The following is a 19,939-nucleotide window of genomic DNA, read 5'->3' on the forward strand; positions in this document are numbered from 1 at the left end:
CTGATTGTCATCTCTAATCCGATTGTCTTTATCTCCAGTATAGCATCTCTAATCCGATTGTCATCTCTAATCCGATTGTCATCTCTAATCTGATTGTCCTTATCTCCAGTATGGCATCTCTAATCTGATTGTCATCTCTAATCTGATTGTCCGTATCTCCTGTATGACATCTCTAATCTGATTGTCTTTATCTCCAGTATGACATCTCTAATCCGATTGTCCTTATCTCCAGTGTGACATCTCTAATCTGATTGTCCTTATCTCCAGTATGACATCTCTAATCTGATTGTCATCTCTAATCTGATTGTCATCTCTAATCTGATTGTCCTTATCTCCAGTATGGCAGCAATGTCACAGTCTTTAGCTGCTTGTTTAAGACGAGTTACAAATTGTTGAACTGTCTCAACAGTTTTCTGTGTCAGTTGATAAAATGTCCAGCGTCATCATCCACCCATCCACCCGGTTCAGTGTCATCATCCACCCGGTTCAGCGTCGTCAACCACCCGGTTCAGCGTCATCAACCACCCGGTTCAGCGTCATCAACCACCCGGTTCAGCGTCATCAACCACCCGGTCCAGCGTCATCATCCACCCGGTTCAGCGTCATCAACCACCCGGTCCAGCGTCATCAACCACCCGGTTCAGCGTCATCAACCACCCGGTCCAGCGTCATCAACCACCCGGTTCAGCGTCATCAACCACCCGGTCCAGCGTCATCAACCACCCGGTCCAGCGTCATCAACCACCCGGTCCAGCGTCATCAACCACCCGGTCCAGCGTCATCAACCACCCGGTTCAGCGTCATCAACCACCCGGTTCAGCGTCATCAACCACCCGGTCCAGCGTCATCAACCACCCGGTCCAGCGTCATCAACCACCCGGTCCAGCGTCATCAACCACCCGGTCCAGCGTCATCAACCACCCGGTCCAGCGTCATCAACCACCCGGTCCAGCGTCATCAACCACCCGGTCCAGCGTCATCAACCACCCGGTCCAGCGTCATCAACCACCCGGTCCAGCGTCATCAACCACCCGGTCCAGCGTCATCAACCACCCGGTCCAGCATAGACCTAGCGTAGCAGGCTTACTGTTAGCAGTCAAACGTTGGCACATCGTTTCCCCATCTTGATGACACTACCTCACTTTTTCAGATTGAACTATCGTTTTCAAAACCGTTATCCTCGTCAACATCGTTCAATCTTATACTTACAACTTGTGCTAAGTTAAGATATTATACTGAATTAAATCAACCAGGCTCGGAGGTAAACGTCAACATGTTTTTAATGTAACAAGCCTTTACTGGCGTGGTGATGTCATATATCAGTACATCACATCAATACACAACAATGTTAATTAGCATTTTTGAATATGAGAGTAAATAGAGCCCCGAATATATTGATAAAAGCCACCTTGTCCGAGGGAGATTTTACAGGTTATCAAAACATCCCGCCAGGGTACGCCTATACTAAACACAGTACTTATTTTCAAGTGTTTCTAAAAATCCCCTATTGGAACAATTTCCCTTGTTTGACCACTAGGTTTTATGGGTATTATGACACCTCCACTGTGGGGATCTAAGGTCTTCACCATAACACCCATTTAAAAAAAAAAAAAAAAAAAACGGTGAACGTACAAGCCTGTGTACACATAGGAGGTACCTTAAAGAAACGTACCCACTAACGGAAATCAAAAGGTCCGTCCAACCGATTCGTTGGCATGCCAGCTCTCATCAACCCGGGACGTGTGGTCACCCTATTATAAACCTATTCATATATATATAATTGTTAAACCCTGGTATTAACGAAGCTGTTACATCATAACACGTTATTACACTATAATAATCTGACACGGTTCAACTCAAATAGCCCGCACTGTAATGCCATAATAACAGTACTGTGTGTGAGCCACTGATCTCTCGTGGGCAGATTCTCATGAACAGGAAATGATAAACTTTCGCGAAATAAATTTTGTTCTGAGGTAACCAAGATTAGAGGGCCACTGGTATGTAAAAAACGAGAATTACTCATTAAAAGTGTGTCGTGCACATTCATTCTGAGAAGAAGGATCTTAAAATCTACAAACGTTAATTAACAGTTATTTTTACAATCTGAAATTATAGCCTCACAGTAATTCTCCCCGGTTGAGTTCTGTACATTGACACACTGTAATCACCAGCACGCAGATCCCGGGCACGGCGGGGTTAACCCGAGTGACGCAGACAGAGGTTTTAACACTGACTGGACTCTTTCTCCTCTTTTCAATTTCCTGCTGGAAAGAGAAAGGAAAGGAGTCTTGCAGCTAGATAACGTCATCAGAACAGGAGTTGGGCACAGGGGCTAATAACTGAAACACTCCCCGGCAGAGAGAGACGAAGCCAGCAGGTAATATTAGAACCGCAGCTGCGGAGGTACTACAACACAGTGAAAACGCGCAGCAAGGAATCATCAGGTATTTTGGATAGTTGAAGGGACGCAGAAACGCTCAAAGGGTAAGTTCTGACGACTTTTATTAGGATTTCTGGCATTTATATTTAGTAAGAATAGCTTCGTGGGAAATGTCTTGAAAGCCAACATTTTTGCGAACAATAATACGCTTTTACTGGAGTTACTTTTCACATATTTCTGATTTGTAGGCAGGCTACCAGCTATTAATAGACTATTAATTTCTACTTTTAATTAACTTGTACTACATTTAGTTTAGCTAAAGTCATTCAACATTTTTTTTCAACAGAGTCTTAGTGTTTTTCAGAGCAGAACAGAGCGTACCCTCTCCTGTTGGGGAATATAACGCATCTCCACGGGGCAAAAAAACGTATTAAATAAACGTTTTCCCCACGTCATTTTCAACAAAAGATCAATGTGATGACGTTGAATCAACGTGTAAAACTGATTAGATGAGCAAAAAGTCATCAACATAAGGACATTTAGTCTTTTTTTCCCCCACACAACTTTTAACCTAAATCTCATGACATGGTGAATAAAAAATAAACTCTAATTCATATTAGTTGACAACTCAAGCAAATGTCTGTGGCCAGTGGACCCTGCCTGATCAGCCTGTGATTCTCATATGAAGCTGTAGGCTAGTGACAAGTGGTCTAAAGTACTTAAGTAAAAAATACTTTAAAGTATTACTTAAGTAGTTTTTTGGGGGGGTATCTTGTACTTTACTGTTTACTTTTACTCCACTACATTCGTAAAGAAAATAATGGACACAAATACTTCATTTGTAAATGAATGTCTGAGTCTTGGAGTATGCCACTGGCTATCTGTAAATAAAATACAAACAAGAAAGGAATTTGAAATTATTTATACTTTTACTTTTGATACTTAAGTATATTTAAAACCAAATACTTTTGGACTTTTACTCAAATAGTATTTTACTGTGTGACTTTAACTTTTTTATTTTAATATTTTTTTATACAATTGAATACTTTTTCCATCACTGAGGGACACCCTCTTTTGTCACCTTCCATGAACCTAGGCTACACTCAAGGCGCCTGAAAATAAATGAGAGCCACGCACTCTAGGAGCTCAGATGCAAAAACGAAATGTCATGTCCAACGTTTCAACAGCCAAGCTGTCTTCATCAGGGTTTAATGACAAACACAGCGGGATGACTCGTTTATTTAGTGTCAAAAGACACACAGGTGTCTGTAATCACGGCCAAGGAATAACACACACACAAACACAATCACAAACACTGCGGGACGACTCGTTTATTTAGTGTCAAAAGACACACAGGTGTCTGTAATCACGGCCAAGGAATAACACACACACAAACACATTACTGTTACTTGCTTAATTCTGTTAGCACAACGTTGAATAAATAAGTTGAATAACGTTGAATAAATAAGTTATTATTATAACATGCATTACTTTATTGATGGGCCATTCATTCACAATGCTCAGTGTATTATACAGTGTGTGCACGTGTGTTTGTGTGTGTGTATGCGTGCACGTGTGTTTGTTTGTGTATACAGTCGATGTGCATGCATGGTGTGTTTGTGTGTGTGTGTGTATGCGTGCACGTGTGTTTGTACATGTGGTCAAGGAATGGGACTTTGGGAGTGCAAGAGTTTTTTGCTGACCAGTCTATTGAACGGTGTTAGTGAGAGTTGAATCCTGTGACTGGGGCTCTGCCCTGACCCCCTAACTCTGACAGTTCCGGTAATAAGTTGAGAACAATAGGCTCACAGAGCCGCTGACTCCATTAACAACCTTCAAGTGAGTGCAATTACGGACAGTCAGATCAGCCCAGACCAGAGTGTCCAGAGCCTGCTGGGCTACCTTGTCTCCCCCCCTTTCAGGGAACCATAATAAAACATTCTCGTATGTTCCCAGAACAGAACATCATCCGTTACCAGAATGTTGAAGAAAAAAAACGTTAGATAAATGATTAATAATTATTTCTGTTTTCTGATTTTATTTCCACCATAAACATCTCACATGACATATAGGATTTGAAAAATCACTTTATAATAATGACTGTATAACTACTATAAGCTAACGCTTTATAATAACGTTCGGTAATCAACCATTTATAAGGCATTTTACAAAAAAAAAACGTCTTCCCACCATTTATTAATCGTTTGCTCTCACATTTTGTAAATGTTAGTAAACTAAGTTATTATAATCTCCTTTATCAGACTAACTAACTGTTTTTTTTGTCGTCTCCATCAGTGAAAGAGGAAGATGTTGTGGTGCCTGGTTGCTTTGCAGCTGTTCTTGGCTCCAGCTCTCCTGGTAAGCAGACATGATGTACATATGAATAGTATTGCATTACGGTGTTATTGTATTAAGTGAATATAAAATTGTTACGTGGGGAAAAAAGCAGTCCGGTACAGATAACACATTCCAACCTACACTACATTGCCAAAAGTATTTGGACACCGCTTTAAATGAGTGGATTCTACTACTTCAGTCACACCCGTTGCTGACAGGTGTATAACATTGAGCACACAGCCAATGCAATCTCCACAGACAAACATTGGCAGTAGAATGGCCCGTACTGAAGAGCTCAGTGACTTTCAACGTGGCACCGTCTTAGGATGCCACCTTTCCAACAAGTCAGTTCGTCAAATTTCTGCCCTGCTAGAGCTGCCCTGGTCAACTGTAAGTGCTGTTCCTGCCCCGGTCAACTGTAAGTGCTGTTCCTGCCCCGGTCAACTGTAAGTGCTGTTCCTGCCCCGGTCAACTGTAAGTGCTGTTCCTGCCCCGGTCAACTGTAAGTGCTGTTATTGTGAAGTGGAAACATTTGGGAGCAACAACGTCTCAGCCGTGAAGTGGTAGGCCACACAATCTCACAGAACTGGAGTGCTGAAGCGCGTATAGCACAATAACTGTTTGTCGGGAGCTTCGTGAAATGAGTTTCCATGGCAGAGCAGCCGCACACAAGCCTAAGATCACCATGCACAATGCCAAGCGTCGGCTGAAGTGGTGTAAAGCTCGCCACCATTGGACTCTGGAGCCGTTGAAACGAGTTCTCTGGAGTGATGAATCAGTCTTCACCATCTGGCAGTCCTACGGACTTATCTGGGTTTGGCGGATGCCAGGAGAACGCTACCTGCCCTAAAGCATAGTGCCAACTGTAAAGTTTGGTGGAGGAGGAATAATGGTTTGGGGCTGTTTTTCATGGTTCGGGCACCTTAGTTCCATTGATGGGAAATCTTAACGCTACAGCATACAACAACATTCTAGACGATTCTGTGCTTCTAACTTTGTGGCAACAATTTGGGGAAGGACCTTTTCTGTTTCAGCATGACAATGCCCCCTTGCAGAAAGCGAGGTCAATGGTTTGTCGAAATTGGTGTGGAAGAACTGGACTGGCTTGCACAGAACCCTGACCTCAACCTCATCGAACACGTTTGGGATGAATTGGAACGCCGATTACGTGCCAGGCCTAATCGCCCAACATCAGTGACCGACCTCACTAATGCTGTTGTGGCTGAATGGAAGCAAGTCCCCCACAGCAATGTTCCAACATCTAGTGGAACGCCTTCCCAGAAGAGTGGAGGCTAACAGCAAAAGAGGGACCAACTCCAGATTAACACCAATGGTTATGAAATGAGATGTTGGACGAGCAGGTGTCCACATACTTTGGCCATGTAGTGTATGCGTTACAGTACTGTGTTACGTAGGTCCCCACAGAGACCACATAGTAAACATGTAGACACTAGCTGTACTATACTTTGGATGTCTACTAAACATGTATTATTATAGGTGGCAGGACAGTGGTGACAGGATAGTGGTGGCAGGACAGTGGTGGCAGGACAGTGGTGACAGGATAGTGGTGACAGGCAAGTGGTGACAGGACAATGGTGACAGGACAGTGGTGACAGGATAGTGGTGACAGGATAGTGGTGACAGGACAGTGGTGACAGGCAAGTGGTGACAGGACAGTGGTGACAGGACAATGGTGACAGGACAGTGGTGACAGGATAGTGGTGACAGGACAGTGGTGACAGGACAGTGGTGACAGGATAGTGGTGGCAGGACAGTGGTGACAAGATAGTGGTGACAGGATAGTGGTGACAGGACAATGGTGACAGGATAGTGGTGACAGGACAGTGGTGACAGGATAGTGGTGACAGGATAGTGGTGACAGGATAGTGGTGGCAGGACAGTGGTGACAAGATAGCGGTGACAGGATAGTGGTGACAGGACAATGGTGACAGGATAGTGGTGACAGGACAGTGGTGACAGGATAGTGGTGACAGGATAGTGGTGACAGGACAGTGGTGACAGGACAGTGGTGACAGGGTAGTGGTGACATGATAGTGGTGACAGGATAGTGGTGACAGGACAGTGGTGACAGGACAGTGTTGACAGGACAGTGGTGACAGGATAGTGGTGACAGGAGAGTGGTGACAGGATAGTGGTGAGGTAGATGGCAGGATAGTGGTGACAGGACAGTGGTGAGGTAGATGACAGGACAGTGGTGACAGGACAGTGGTGACAGGACAGTAGGGACAGGATAGTGGTGACAGGACAGTGGTGACAGGACAGTGGTGACAGGACAGTGGTGAGATAGATGGCAGGATAGTGGTGAGATAGATGACAGGATAGTGGTGACAGGATAGTGGTGAGGTAGATGACAGGACAGTGGTGACAGGACAGTGGTGAGGTAGATGACAGGACAGTGGTGACAGGATAGTGGTGACAGGATAGTGGTGACAGGATAGTGGTGAGGTAGATGGCAGGACAGTGGTGACAGGACAGTGATGACAGGACAGTGGTGACAGGATAGTGGTAAGGTAGATGGCAGGATAGTGGTGACAGGACAGTGGTGAGGTAGATGACAGGAGAGTGGTGACAGGATAGTGGTGACAGGACAGTGGTGACAGGATGGTGGTGGCAGGATAGTGGTGAGGTAGATGACATGATAGTGGTGAGGTAGGTGACAGGATAGTGGTGAGGTAGGTGACAGGATAGTGGTGAGGTAGGTGACAGGATAGTGGTGACAGGATAGTGGTGAGGTAGGTGACAGGATAGTGGTGACAGGATAGTGGTGAGGTAGGTGACAGGATAGTGGTGACAGGATAGTGGTGAGGTAGGGGACAGGATAGTGGTGAGGTAGGTGACAGGATAGTGGTGAGGTAGGTGACAGGATAGTGGTGACAGGATAGTGGTGAGGTAGGTGACAGGATAGTGGTGAGGTAGATGACAGGATAGTGGTGACAGGATAGTGGTGAGGTAGATGACAGGATAGTGGTGAGGTAGGTGACAGGATAGTGGTGAGGTAGGTGACAGGATAGTGGTCAGGTAGATGACAGGATAGTGGTGACAGGATAGTGGTGAGGTAGGTGACAGGATAGTGGTGAGGTAGGTGACAGGATAGTGGTGAGGTAGATGACAGGATAGTGGTGAGGTAGGTGACAGGATAGTGGTGACAGGATAGTGCTGACAGGACAGTGGTGACAGGATAGTGGTGACAGGATAGTGGTGAGGTAGGTGACAGGATAGTGGTCAGGTAGGTGACAGGATAGTGGTGACAGGATAGTGCTGACAGGACAGTGGTGACAGGACAGTGGTGACAGGACAGTGGTGAGATAGATGGCAGGATAGTGGTGAGATAGATGACAGGATAGTGGTGACAGGATAGTGGTGAGGTAGATGACAGGACAGTGGTGACAGGACAGTGGTGAGGTAGATGAAAGGACAGTGGTGACAGGATAGTGGTGACAGGATAGTGGTGACAGGATAGTGGTGACAGGATAGTGGTGAGGTAGATGGCAGGACAGTGGTGACAGGACAGTGATGACAGGACAGTGGTGACAGGACAGTGGTGAGGTAGATGACAGGAGAGTGGTGACAGGACAGTGGTGAGGTAGATGGCAGGATAGTGGTGACAGGACAGTGGTGAGGTAGGTGACAGGATAGTGGTGAGGTAGGTGACAGGATAGTGGTGAGGTAGATGACAGGAGAGTGGTGAAAGGATAGTGGTGACAGGATAGTGGTGACAGGATAGTGGTGGCAGGATAGTGGTGAGGTAGGTGACAGGATAGTGGTGAGGTAGGTGACAGGATAGTGGTGAGGTAGGTGACAGGATAGTGGTGAGGTAGGTCACAGGATAGTGGTGACAGGATAGTGGTGAGGTAGGTGACAGGATAGTGGTGACAGGATAGTGGTTAGGTAGGGGACAGGATAGTGGTGAGGTAGGTGACAGGATAGTGGTGAGGTAGGTGACAGGATAGTGGTGACAGGATAGTGGTGAGGTAGGTGACAGGATAGTGGTGAGGTAGATGACAGGATAGTGGTGACAGGATAGTGGTGAGGTAGATGACAGGATAGTGGTGAGCTAGGTGACAGGATAGTGGTGAGGTAGGTGACAGGATAGTGGTCAGGTAGATGACAGGATAGTGGTGACAGGATAGTGGTGAGGTAGGTGACAGGATAGTGGTGAGGTAGATGACAGGATAGTGGTCAGGTAGATGACAGGATAGTGGTGAGGTAGGTGACAGGATAGTGGTGACAGGATAGTGGTGAGGTAGGTGACAGGATAGTGGTGAGGTAGATGACAGGATAGTGGTGAGGTAGGTGACAGGATAGTGGTGAGGTAGGTGACAGGATAGTGGTGAGGTAGGTGACAGGATAGTGGTGAGGTAGGTGACAGGATAGTGGTGAGGTAGGTGACAGGATAGTGGTCAGGTAGGTGACAGGATAGTGGTGAGGTAGGTGACAGGATAGTGGTGAGGTAGGTGACAGGATAGTGGTGACAGGATAGTGGTGACAGGATAGTGGTGAGGTAGATGACAGGATAGTGGTGACAGGATAGTGATGACAGGATAGTGGTGAGGTAGATGACATGATAGTGGTGACAGGATAGTGGTGAGGTAGATGAAAGGATAGTGGTGAGGTAGGTGACAGGATAGTGGTGACAGGATAGTGGTGACAGGATAGTGGTGAGGTAGATGACAGGATAGTGGTGACAGGATAGTGATGACAGGATAGTGGTGAGGTAGATGACATGATAGTGGTGAGGTAGGTGACAGGATAGTGGTGACAGGATAGTGGTGACAGGATAGTGGTGAGGTAGATGACATGATAGTGGTGACAGGATAGTGATGACAGGATAGTGGTGACAGGATAGTGGTGAGGTAGATGACAGGATAGTGGTGAGGTAGGTGACAGGATAGTGGTGACAGGATAGTGGTGACAGGATAGTGGTGAGGTAGATGACAGGATAGTGGTGACAGGATAGTGATGACAGGATAGTGGTGAGGTAGATGACATGATAGTGGTGACAGGATTGTGATGACAGGATAGTGGTGAGGTAGATGAAAGGATAGTGGTGACAGGATAGTGGTGACCGGATAGTGGTGAGGTAGATGACATGATAGTGGTGACAGGATAGTGATGACAGGATAGTGGTGAGGTAGATGACATGATAGTGGTGACAGGATAGTGATGACAGGATAGTGGTGAGGTAGATGACATGATAGTGGTGACAGGATAGTGATGACAGGATAGTGGTGAGGTAGATGACAGGATAGTGGTGAGGTAGGTGACAGGATAGTGGTGACAGGATAGTGGTGACAGGATAGTGGTGAGGTAGATGACATGATAGTGGTGACAGGATAGTGATGACAGGATAGTGGTTAGGTAGATGACAGGATAGTGGTGAGGTAGGTGACAGGATAGTGGTGAGGTAGGTGACAGGATAGTGGTGACAGGATAGTGGTGACAGGATAGTGGTGAGGTAGATGACAGGATAGTGGTGACAGGATAGTGATGACAGGATAGTGGTGAGGTAGATGACATGATAGTGGTGACAGGATAGTGGTGAGGTAGATGAAAGGATAGTGGTGAGGTAGGTGACAGGATAGTGGTGACAGGATAGTGGTGACAGGATAGTGGTGACAGGATAGTGGTGACAGGATAGTGGTGAGGTAGATGACAGGATAGTGGTGACAGGATAGTGATGACAGGATAGTGGTGAGGTAGATGACATGATAGTGGTGAGGTAGGTGACAGGATAGTGGTGACAGGATAGTGGTGACAGGATAGTGGTGAGGTAGATGACATGATAGTGGTGACAGGATAGTGATGACAGGATAGTGGTGACAGGATAGTGGTGAGGTAGATGACAGGATAGTGGTGAGGTAGGTGACAGGATAGTGGTGACAGGATAGTGGTGACAGGATAGTGGTGAGGTAGATGACAGGATAGTGGTGACAGGATAGTGATGACAGGATAGTGGTGAGGTAGATGACATGATAGTGGTGACAGGATTGTGATGACAGGATAGTGGTGAGGTAGATGAAAGGATAGTGGTGACAGGATAGTGGTGACCGGATAGTGGTGAGGTAGATGACATGATAGTGGTGACAGGATAGTGATGACAGGATAGTGGTGAGGTAGATGACATGATAGTGGTGACAGGATAGTGATGACAGGATAGTGGTGAGGTAGATGACATGATAGTGGTGACAGGATAGTGATGACAGGATAGTGGTGAGGTAGATGACAGGATAGTGGTGAGGTAGGTGACAGGATAGTGGTGACAGGATAGTGGTGACAGGATAGTGGTGAGGTAGATGACATGATAGTGGTGACAGGATAGTGATGACAGGATAGTGGTTAGGTAGATGACAGGATAGTGGTGAGGTAGGTGACAGGATAGTGGTGACAGGATAGTGGTGACAGGATAGTGGTGAGGTAGATGACAGGATAGTGGTGACAGGATAGTGGTGAGGTAGGTGACAGGATAGTGGTGAGGTAGATGACAGGATAGTGGTGAGGTAGATGACAGGATAGTGGTGAGGTAGATGACAGGATAGTGGTGAGGTAGATGACAGGATAGTGGTGACAGGATAGTGGTGAGGTAGGTGACAGGATAGTGGTGACAGGATAGTGGTGACAGGATAGTGGTGAGCTAGTTGACAGGATAGTGGTGAGGTAGGTGACAGGATAGTGGTGAGGTAGGTGACAGGATAGTGGTGAGGTAGATGACAGGATAGTGGTGAGGTAGATGACAGGATAGTGGTGAGGTAGATGACAGGATAGTGGTGAGGTAGATGACAGGATAGTGGTGACAGGATAGTGGTGAGGTAGATGACAGGATAGTGGTGAGGTAGATGACAGGATAGTGGTGAGGTAGGTGACAGGATAGTGGTGAGGTAGATGACAGGATAGTGGTCAGGTAGGTGACAGGATAGTGGTGAAGTAGGTGACAGGATAGTGGTGAGGTAGGTGACAGGATAGTGGTCAGGTAGGTGACAGGATAGTGGTGACAGGATAGTGGTGACAGGATAGTGGTGAGGTAGATGACAGGATAGTGGTGAGGTAGGTGACAGGATAGTGGTGACAGGATAGTGGTGACAGGATAGTGGTGAGGTAGATGACAGGATAGTGGTGACAGGATAGTGATGACAGGATAGTGGTGAGGTAGATGACATGATAGTGGTGACAGGATAGTGATGACAGGATAGTGGTGAGGTAGATGACAGGATAGTGGTGAGGTAGATGACAGGATAGTGGTGACAGGATAGTGGTGACAGGATAGTGGTGAGGTAGATGACATGATAGTGGTGACAGGATAGTGATGACAGGATAGTGGTGAGGTAGATGACATGATAGTGGTGAGGTAGGTGACAGGATAGTGGTGAGGTAGATGACATGATAGTGGTGAGGTAGGTGACAGGATAGTGGTGACAGGATAGTGGTGACAGGATAGTGGTGAGGTAGATGACATGATAGTGGTGACAGGATAGTGGTGAGGTAGATGACATGATAGTGGTGACAGGATAGTGATGACAGGATAGTGGTGAGGTAGATGACATGATAGTGGTGACAGGATAGTGATGACAGGATAGTGGTGAGGTAGATGACAGGATAGTGGTGAGGTAGGTGACAGGATAGTGGTGACAGGATAGTGGTGACAGGATAGTAGTGAGGTAGATGACAGGATAGTGGTGACAGGATAGTGGTGAGGTAGATGACAGGATAGTGGTGAGGTAGATGACAGGATAGTGGTGAGGTAGATGACAGGATAGTGGTGAGGTAGATAACACGATAGTAGTGAGGTAGGTGACAGGATAGTGGTGACAGGATAGTGGTGAGGTAGGTGACAGGATAGTGGTGAGGTAGATGACAGGATAGTGGTGAGGTAGGTGACAGGATAGTGGTGAGGTAGATGACAGGATAGTGGTGAGGTAGATGACAGGATAGTGGTGAGGTAGATGACAGGATAGTGGTGAGGTAGGTGACAGGATAGTGGTGACAGGATAGTGGTGACAGGATAGTGGTGAGGTAGATGACATGATAGTGGTGACAGGATAGTGATGACAGGATAGTGGTGAGGTAGATGACATGATAGTGGTGAGGTAGGTGACAGGATAGTGGTGAGGTAGATGACATGATAGTGGTGAGGTAGGTGACAGGATAGTGGTGACAGGATAGTGGTGACAGGATAGTGGTGAGGTAGATGACATGATAGTGGTGACAGGATAGTGGTGAGGTAGATGACATGATAGTGGTGACAGGATAGTGATGACAGGATAGTGGTGAGGTAGATGACATGATAGTGGTGACAGGATAGTGATGACAGGATAGTGGTGAGGTAGATGACAGGATAGTGGTGAGGTAGGTGACAGGATAGTGGTGACAGGATAGTGGTGACAGGATAGTAGTGAGGTAGATGACAGGATAGTGGTGACAGGATAGTGGTGAGGTAGATGACAGGATAGTGGTGAGGTAGATGACAGGATAGTGGTGAGGTAGATGACAGGATAGTGGTGAGGTAGATGACAGGATAGTGGTGAGGTAGATGACAGGACAGTGGTGAGGTAGATGACAGGATAGTGGTGACAGGATAGTGGTGACAGGATAGTGGTCAGGTAGATGACAGGATAGTGATGACAGGATAGTGGTGAGGTAGGTGACAGGATAGTGGTCAGGTAGATGACAGGATAGTGGTGAGGTAGGTGACAGGATAGTGGTGAGGTAGGTGACAGGATAGTGGTGACAGGATAGTGGTGAGGTAGATGACAGGATAGCTGTGAGGTAGATGACAGGATAGTGGTGAGGTAGTTGACAGGATAGTGGTGAGGTAGATGACAGGATAGTGGTGAGGTAGATGACAGGATAGTGGTGAGGTAGATGACAGGGTAGTGGTGAGGTAGATGACAGGATAGTGGTGAGGTAGATGACAGGATAGTGGTGAGGTAGATGACAGGATAGTGGTGACAGGATAGTGGTGAGGTAGATGACAGGATAGTGGTGAGGTAGATGACAGGATAGCTGTGAGGTAGATGACAGAATAGTGGTGAGGTAGATGACAGGATAGTGGTGAGGTAGATGACAGGATAGTGGTGAGGTAGATGACAGGATAGTGGTGAGGTAGATGACAGGATAGTGGTGAGGTAGATGACAGGATAGTGGTGAGGTAGATAACACGATAGTAGTGAGGTAGGTGACAGGATAGTGGTGACAGGATAGTGGTGAGGTAGGTGACAGGATAGTGGTGAGGTAGATGACAGGATAGTGGTGAGGTAGGTGACAGGATAGTGGTGAGGTAGATGACAGGATAGTGGTGAGGTAGATGACAGGATAGTGGTGAGGTAGGTGACAGGATAGTGGTGAGGTAGATGACAGGATAGTGGTGAGGTAGATGACAGGATAGTGGTGAGGTAGATGACAGGATAGTGGTGAGGTAGATGACAGGATAGTGGTGAGGTAGATGACATGATAGTGGTGAGGTAGATGACAGGATAGTGGTGAGGTAGGTGACAGGATAGTGGTGACAGGATAGTGGTGAGGTAGATGACAGGATAGTGATGACAGGATAGTGGTGAGGTAGATGACAGGGTAGTGGTGAGGTAGATGACAGGATAGTGGTGAGGTAGATGACATGATAGTGGTCAGGTAGATAACAGGATAGTGGTGACAGGTTAGTGGTGAGGTAGTTGACAGGATAGTGGTGAGGTAGATGACAGGATAGTTGTGAGGTAGGTGACAGGATAGTGGTCAGGTAGATGACAGGATAGTGGTGAGGTAGGTGACAGGATAGTGGTGACAGGATAGTGGTGAGGTAGATGACAGGATAGTGGTGAGGTAGGTGACAGGATAGTGGTGACAGGATAGTGGTGAGGTAGTTGACAGGATAGTGGTGAGGTAGATGACAGGATAGTGGTGAGGTAGGTGACAGGATAGTGGTGAGGTATATGACAGGATAGCTGTGAGGTAGGTGACAGGATAGTGGTGAGGTAGATGACAGGATAGTGGTGACAGGATAGTGGTGACAGGATAGTGGTGAGGTAGATGACAGGATAGTGGTGAGGTAGATGACAGGATAGTGGTGACAGGATAGTGGTGAGGTAGATGACAGGATAGTGGTGAGGTAGGTGACAGGATAGTGGTGACAGGATAGTGGTGAGGTAGATGACAGGATAGCTGTGAGGTAGATGACAGGATAGTGGTGAGGTAGATGACAGGATAGTGGTGAGGTAGATGACAGGATAGCTGTGAGGTAGATGACAGGATAGTGGTGAGGTAGATGACAGGATAGTGGTGAGGTAGATGACAGGATAGCTGTGAGGTAGATGACAGGATATCTGTGAGGTAGATGACAGGGGGGAGGGGTATTTGGGGTCTGGAGTCAGAAGCTTTTATCAGAGCCCTATGGCCCCTGGTCAAAAGTAGTGCACTATATAGGGATAGGGTACCATTTGGGACTCAGACCACTATGTTTTGTTTTAAATGTCCAGCTGCCTAGTGGGGACTACTGGGAGGAATGGAGTCCCTATGGAGAATGTAGCAGGAGCTGTGGGAGTGGGGTTACCATGAGAACCAGGAGATGTGTTACCCAGAGGTAAGAGATGTGTTTATTTATTTCTTTCTTCTTTCTTTGTTGGACGTGACTCTACTCCTTCACTATACTCTTTCAAACAGAGCGTAGCTGTGTTTTACAAGGTCCAAAATGTTTAGCTTGACAGAAAGTCACATAGTGAGATTGCCAATGTTATATAGAACACACAGGAGTTCTGGACGTGGTTATGATGATATCAGGTTATATTCAACACCCAGGAGTTATGGATATGATGATATCAGGTTATATAGAACACCCAGGAGTTATGGACGTGGATATGATGATATCAGGTTATATAGAACACCCAGGAGTTATGGACGTGGTTATGATGATATCAGGTTATATAGAACACCCAGGAGTTATGGACGTGGTTATGATGATATCAGGTTATATAGAACACCCAGGAGTTATGGACGTGGTTATGATGATATCAGGTTATATAGAACACCCAGGAGTTATGGACGTGGATATGATGATATCAGGTTATATAGAACACCCAGGAGTTATGGACAAGGATATGATGATATCAGGTTATATAGAACACCCAGGAGTTATGGACGTGGATATGATGATATCAGGTTATATAGAACACCCAGGAGTTATGGACGTGGTTATGATGATATCAGGTTATATAGAACACCCAGGAGTTATGGACGTGGTTATGATGATACCAGGTTATATAGAACACCCAGGAGTTATGGACGTGGATATGATGATATCAGGTTATATAGAACACCCAGGAGTTATGGACGTGGATATGATGATATCAGGTTATATAGAACACCCAGGAGTTATGGACGTGGATATGATGATATCAGGTTATATAGAACACCCAGGAGTTATGGACGTGGTTATGATGATATCAGGTTATATAGAACACCCAGGAGTTATGGACGTGGATATGATGATATCAGGTTATATAGAACACCCAGGAGTTATGGACGTGGATATGATGATATCAGGTTATATAGAACACCCAGGAGTAATGGACGTGGATATGATGATATCAGGTTATATAGAACACCCAGGAGTTATGGACGTGGATATGATGATATCAGGTTATATAGAACACCCAGGAGTAATGGACGTGGTGATAATTGTACTGTGTCCAGGCAAGATTGTAGGGAGTGGCACTTTAACTTTGAATAGGATATCTATCTTTTATGTTGGGTGTTGTCCTCTGCGCTCTCAGCAGAGCGTGCTGTGAAACCAGCAGAAGATGAGATGGGAACGAGTTTACTGTGTATTACGGTTGGGACAGGATACGAAACATATTATTGTCAGCTGTCCCGTTTTCACAGAACAGTGGCAATTTTTTTCTAGGATTTGGCAGGTTTTTTACTGGCGGTGGTTGAGGGTTCTTGTGTTTCTGTTGGAAGGATTTTATGTGTTCTCACGTGGTTGTGGCTTGTTGTGATGGAGTGTTGATGATGACTATGATGGGTCTATAACCCATATGATTATGTGAGTAAGCTGGTTAGAGAGAGAGGAGGGATAGAGAGAGGAGGGATAGAGAGAGGAGGGATAGAGAGAGAGGAGGGATAGACAGAGAGGAGGGATAGAGAGAGGAGGGATAGAGAGAGAGGAGGGATAGAGAGAGGAGGGATAGAGAGAGGAAGGATAGAGAGAGAGGAGGGATAGAGAGAGGAGGGATAGAGAGAGGAGGGATAGAGAGAGGAGGGATAGAGAGAGGAGGGATAGAGAGAGGAAGGATAGAGAGAGGAGGGATAGAGAGAGGAGGGATAGAGAGAGAGGAGGGATAGAGAGAGGAGGGATAGAGAGAGGAAGGATAGAGAGAGAGGGATAGAGAGAGGAGGGATAGAGAGAGGAGGGATAGAGAGAGGAGGGATAGAGAGAGGAGGGATAGAGAGAGAGGAGGGATAGAGAGAGAGGAGGGATAGAGAGAGAGGGGGATAGAGAGAGGTGGGGTAGAGAGAGGAGGGATAGAGAGAGGAGGGATAGAGAGAGGAGGGATAGAGAGAGGAGGGATAGAGAGAGGAGGGATAGAGAGAGAGGAGGGATAGAGAGAGGAAGGATAGAGAGAGGAGGGATAGAGAGAGGAAGGATAGAGAGAGAGGAGGGATAGAGAGAGGAAGGATAGAGAGAGGAAGGATAGAGAGAGAGGAGGGATAGAGAGAGGAGGGATAGAGAGAGGAAGGATAGAGAGAGAGGAGGGATAGAGAGAGGAAGGATAGAGAGAGGAGGGATAGAGAGAGAGGAGGGATAGACAGAGAGGGGTAGAGAGAGGAGGGATAGAAAGAGAGGGGGGATAGAGAGAGAGGTTGGATAGAGAGAGGAAGGATAGAGAGAGGAGGGATAGAGAGAGGAAGGATAGAGAGAGAGGAGGGATAGAGAGAGGAGGGATAGAGAGAGGAGGGATAGAGAGAGGAGGGATAGAGAGAGAGGAGGGATAGAGAGAGGAAGGATAGAGAGAGGAGGGATAGAGAGAGGAAGGATAGAGAGAGAGGAGGGATAGAGAGAGGAAGGATAGAGAGAGGAGGGATAGAGAGAGAGGAGGGATAGACAGAGAGGGGTAGAGAGAGGAGGGATAGAAAGAGAGGGGGGATAGAGAGAGGAGGGATAGAGAGAGAGGAGGGATAGAGAGAGAGGAAGGATAGAGAGAGAGGAGGGATAGAGAGAGAGGGATAGAGAGAGAGGAGGGATAGAGAGAGAGGGATAGAGAGAGAGGAGGGATAGAGAGAGAGGAGGGATAGAGAGAGGAGGGATAGAGAGAGGAGGGATAGAGAGAGAGGAGGGATAGAGAGAGAGGAGGGATAGAGAGAGGAGGGATAGAGAGAGAGGAGGGATAGAGAGAGAGGGGTAGAGAGAGGAGGGATAGAAAGAGAGGGGGGATAGAGAGAGGAGGGATAGAGAGAGGAAGGATAGAGAGAGAGGAGGGATAGAGAGAGAGGGGATAGAGAGAGAGGAGGGATAGAGAGAGAGGAGGGATAGAGAGAGAGGAGGGATAGAGAGAGGAGGGATAGAGAGAGAGGAGGGATAGAGAGAGAGGAAGGATAGAGAGAGAGGAGGGATAGAGAGAGAGGAGGGATAGAGAGAGAGGAGGGATAGAGAGAGGAGGGATAGAGAGAGGAGGGATAGAGAGAGGAGGGATAGAGAGAGAGGGGGATAGAGAGAGGAGGGATAGAGAGAGGAGGGATAGAGAGAGGAAGGATAGAGAGAGAGGAGGGACAGAGAGAGAGGAGGGATAGAGAGAGGAAGGATAGAGAGAGAGGAGGGATAGAGAGAGAGGGGTAGAGAGAGAGGAGGGATAGAGAGAGAGGAGGGATAGAGAGAGAGGAGGGATAGAGAGAGGAGGGATAGAGAGAGAGGAGGGATAGAGAGAGGAGGGATAGAGAGAGAGGAGGGATAGAGAGAGGAGGGATAGAGAGAGAGGAGGGATAGAGAGAGGAGGGATAGAGAGAGGAAGGATAGAGAGAGGAAGGATAGAGAGAGAGGAGGGATAGAGAGAGGAGGGATAGAGAGAGGAAGGATAGAGAGAGGAGGGATAGAGAGAGAGGAGGGATAGAGAGAGAGGAGGGATAGAGAGAGAGGAGGGATAGAGAGAGGAGGGATAGAGAGAGGAGGGATAGAGAGAGGAGGGATAGAGAGAGAGGGGTAGAGAGAGGAGGGATAGAGAGAGAGGAGGGATAGAGAGAGGAGGGATAGAGAGAGAGGAGGGATAGAGAGAGAGGAGGGATAGAGAGAGGAGGGATAGAGAGAGGAGGGATAGAGAGAGGAGGGATAGAGAGAGAGGGGTAGAGAGAGGAGGGATAGAGAGAGAGGAGGGATAGAGAGAGAGGAGGGATAGAGAGAGGAGGGATAGAGAGAGAGGAGGGATAGAGAGAGAGGAGGGATAGAGAGAGGAAGGATAGAGAGAGAGGAGGGATAGAGAGAGAGGAGGGATAGAGAGAGGAGGGATAGAGAGAGAGGGGGGATAGAGAGAGGAGGGATAGAGAGAGGAGGGATAGAGAGAGAGGAGGATTAGAGAGAGAGGGGTAGAGAGAGGAGGGATAGAGAGAGGAGGGATAGAGAGAGAGGAGGGATAGAGAGAGAGGAGGGATAGAGAGAGGAGGGATAGAGAGAGGAGGGATAGAGAGAGAGGGATAGAGAGAGAGGAGGGATAGACAGAGAGGGATAGAGAGAGAGGAGGGATAGAGAGAGGAGGGATAGAGAGAGAGGAGGGATAGAGAGAGAGGAGGGATAGAGAGAGGAGGGATAGAGAGAGGAGGGATAGAGAAAGAGGAAGGATAGAGAGAGGAAGGATAGAGAGAGGAGGGATAGAGAGAGGAGGGATAGAGAGAGAGGAGGGATAGAGAGAGGAGGGATAGAGAGAGGAGGGATAGAGAGAGAGGAGGGATAGAGAGAGGAGGGATAGAGAGAGAGGAGGGATAGAGAGAGAGGGATAGAGAGAGGAGGGATAGAGAGAGGAAGGATAGAGAGAGGAGGGGTAGAGAGAGGAGGGATAGAGAGAGGAGGGATAGAGAGAGGAGGGATAGAGAGAGGAGGGATAGAGAGAGGAGGGATAGAGAGAGGAGGGACAGAGAGAGGAGGGATAGAGAGAGGGGAAGGATAGAGAGAGAGGAGGGATAGAGAGAGGAAGGATAGAGAGAGAGGAGGGATAGAGAGAGAGGAGG

The 19,939-nt window shown here is 47.2% G+C and overlaps 1 protein-coding gene across 1 annotated transcript in view; it reads left to right on the forward strand.

The window, feature by feature from the left end:
* The first annotated feature begins 2,224 nt into the window (after positions 1–2,224).
* The window catches only part of LOC129811267 (papilin-like), a 116,748-nt gene continuing 99,033 nt past the window's right edge, over positions 2,225–19,939 (forward strand). The window contains exons 1-3 of the mRNA XM_055862439.1: positions 2,225–2,487; positions 4,679–4,741; positions 15,205–15,308. Coding sequence (XP_055718414.1) covers positions 4,691–4,741; positions 15,205–15,308 — 155 coding nt within the window. The 5' untranslated portion in view covers positions 2,225–2,487; positions 4,679–4,690. The remainder of the gene's footprint in view (positions 2,488–4,678; positions 4,742–15,204; positions 15,309–19,939) is intronic.

The sequence above is a fragment of the Salvelinus fontinalis genome, chromosome 15 (assembly GCF_029448725.1).
Source record: "Salvelinus fontinalis isolate EN_2023a chromosome 15, ASM2944872v1, whole genome shotgun sequence".
In the NCBI taxonomy this organism is placed as follows: domain Eukaryota; kingdom Metazoa; phylum Chordata; class Actinopteri; order Salmoniformes; family Salmonidae; genus Salvelinus; species Salvelinus fontinalis.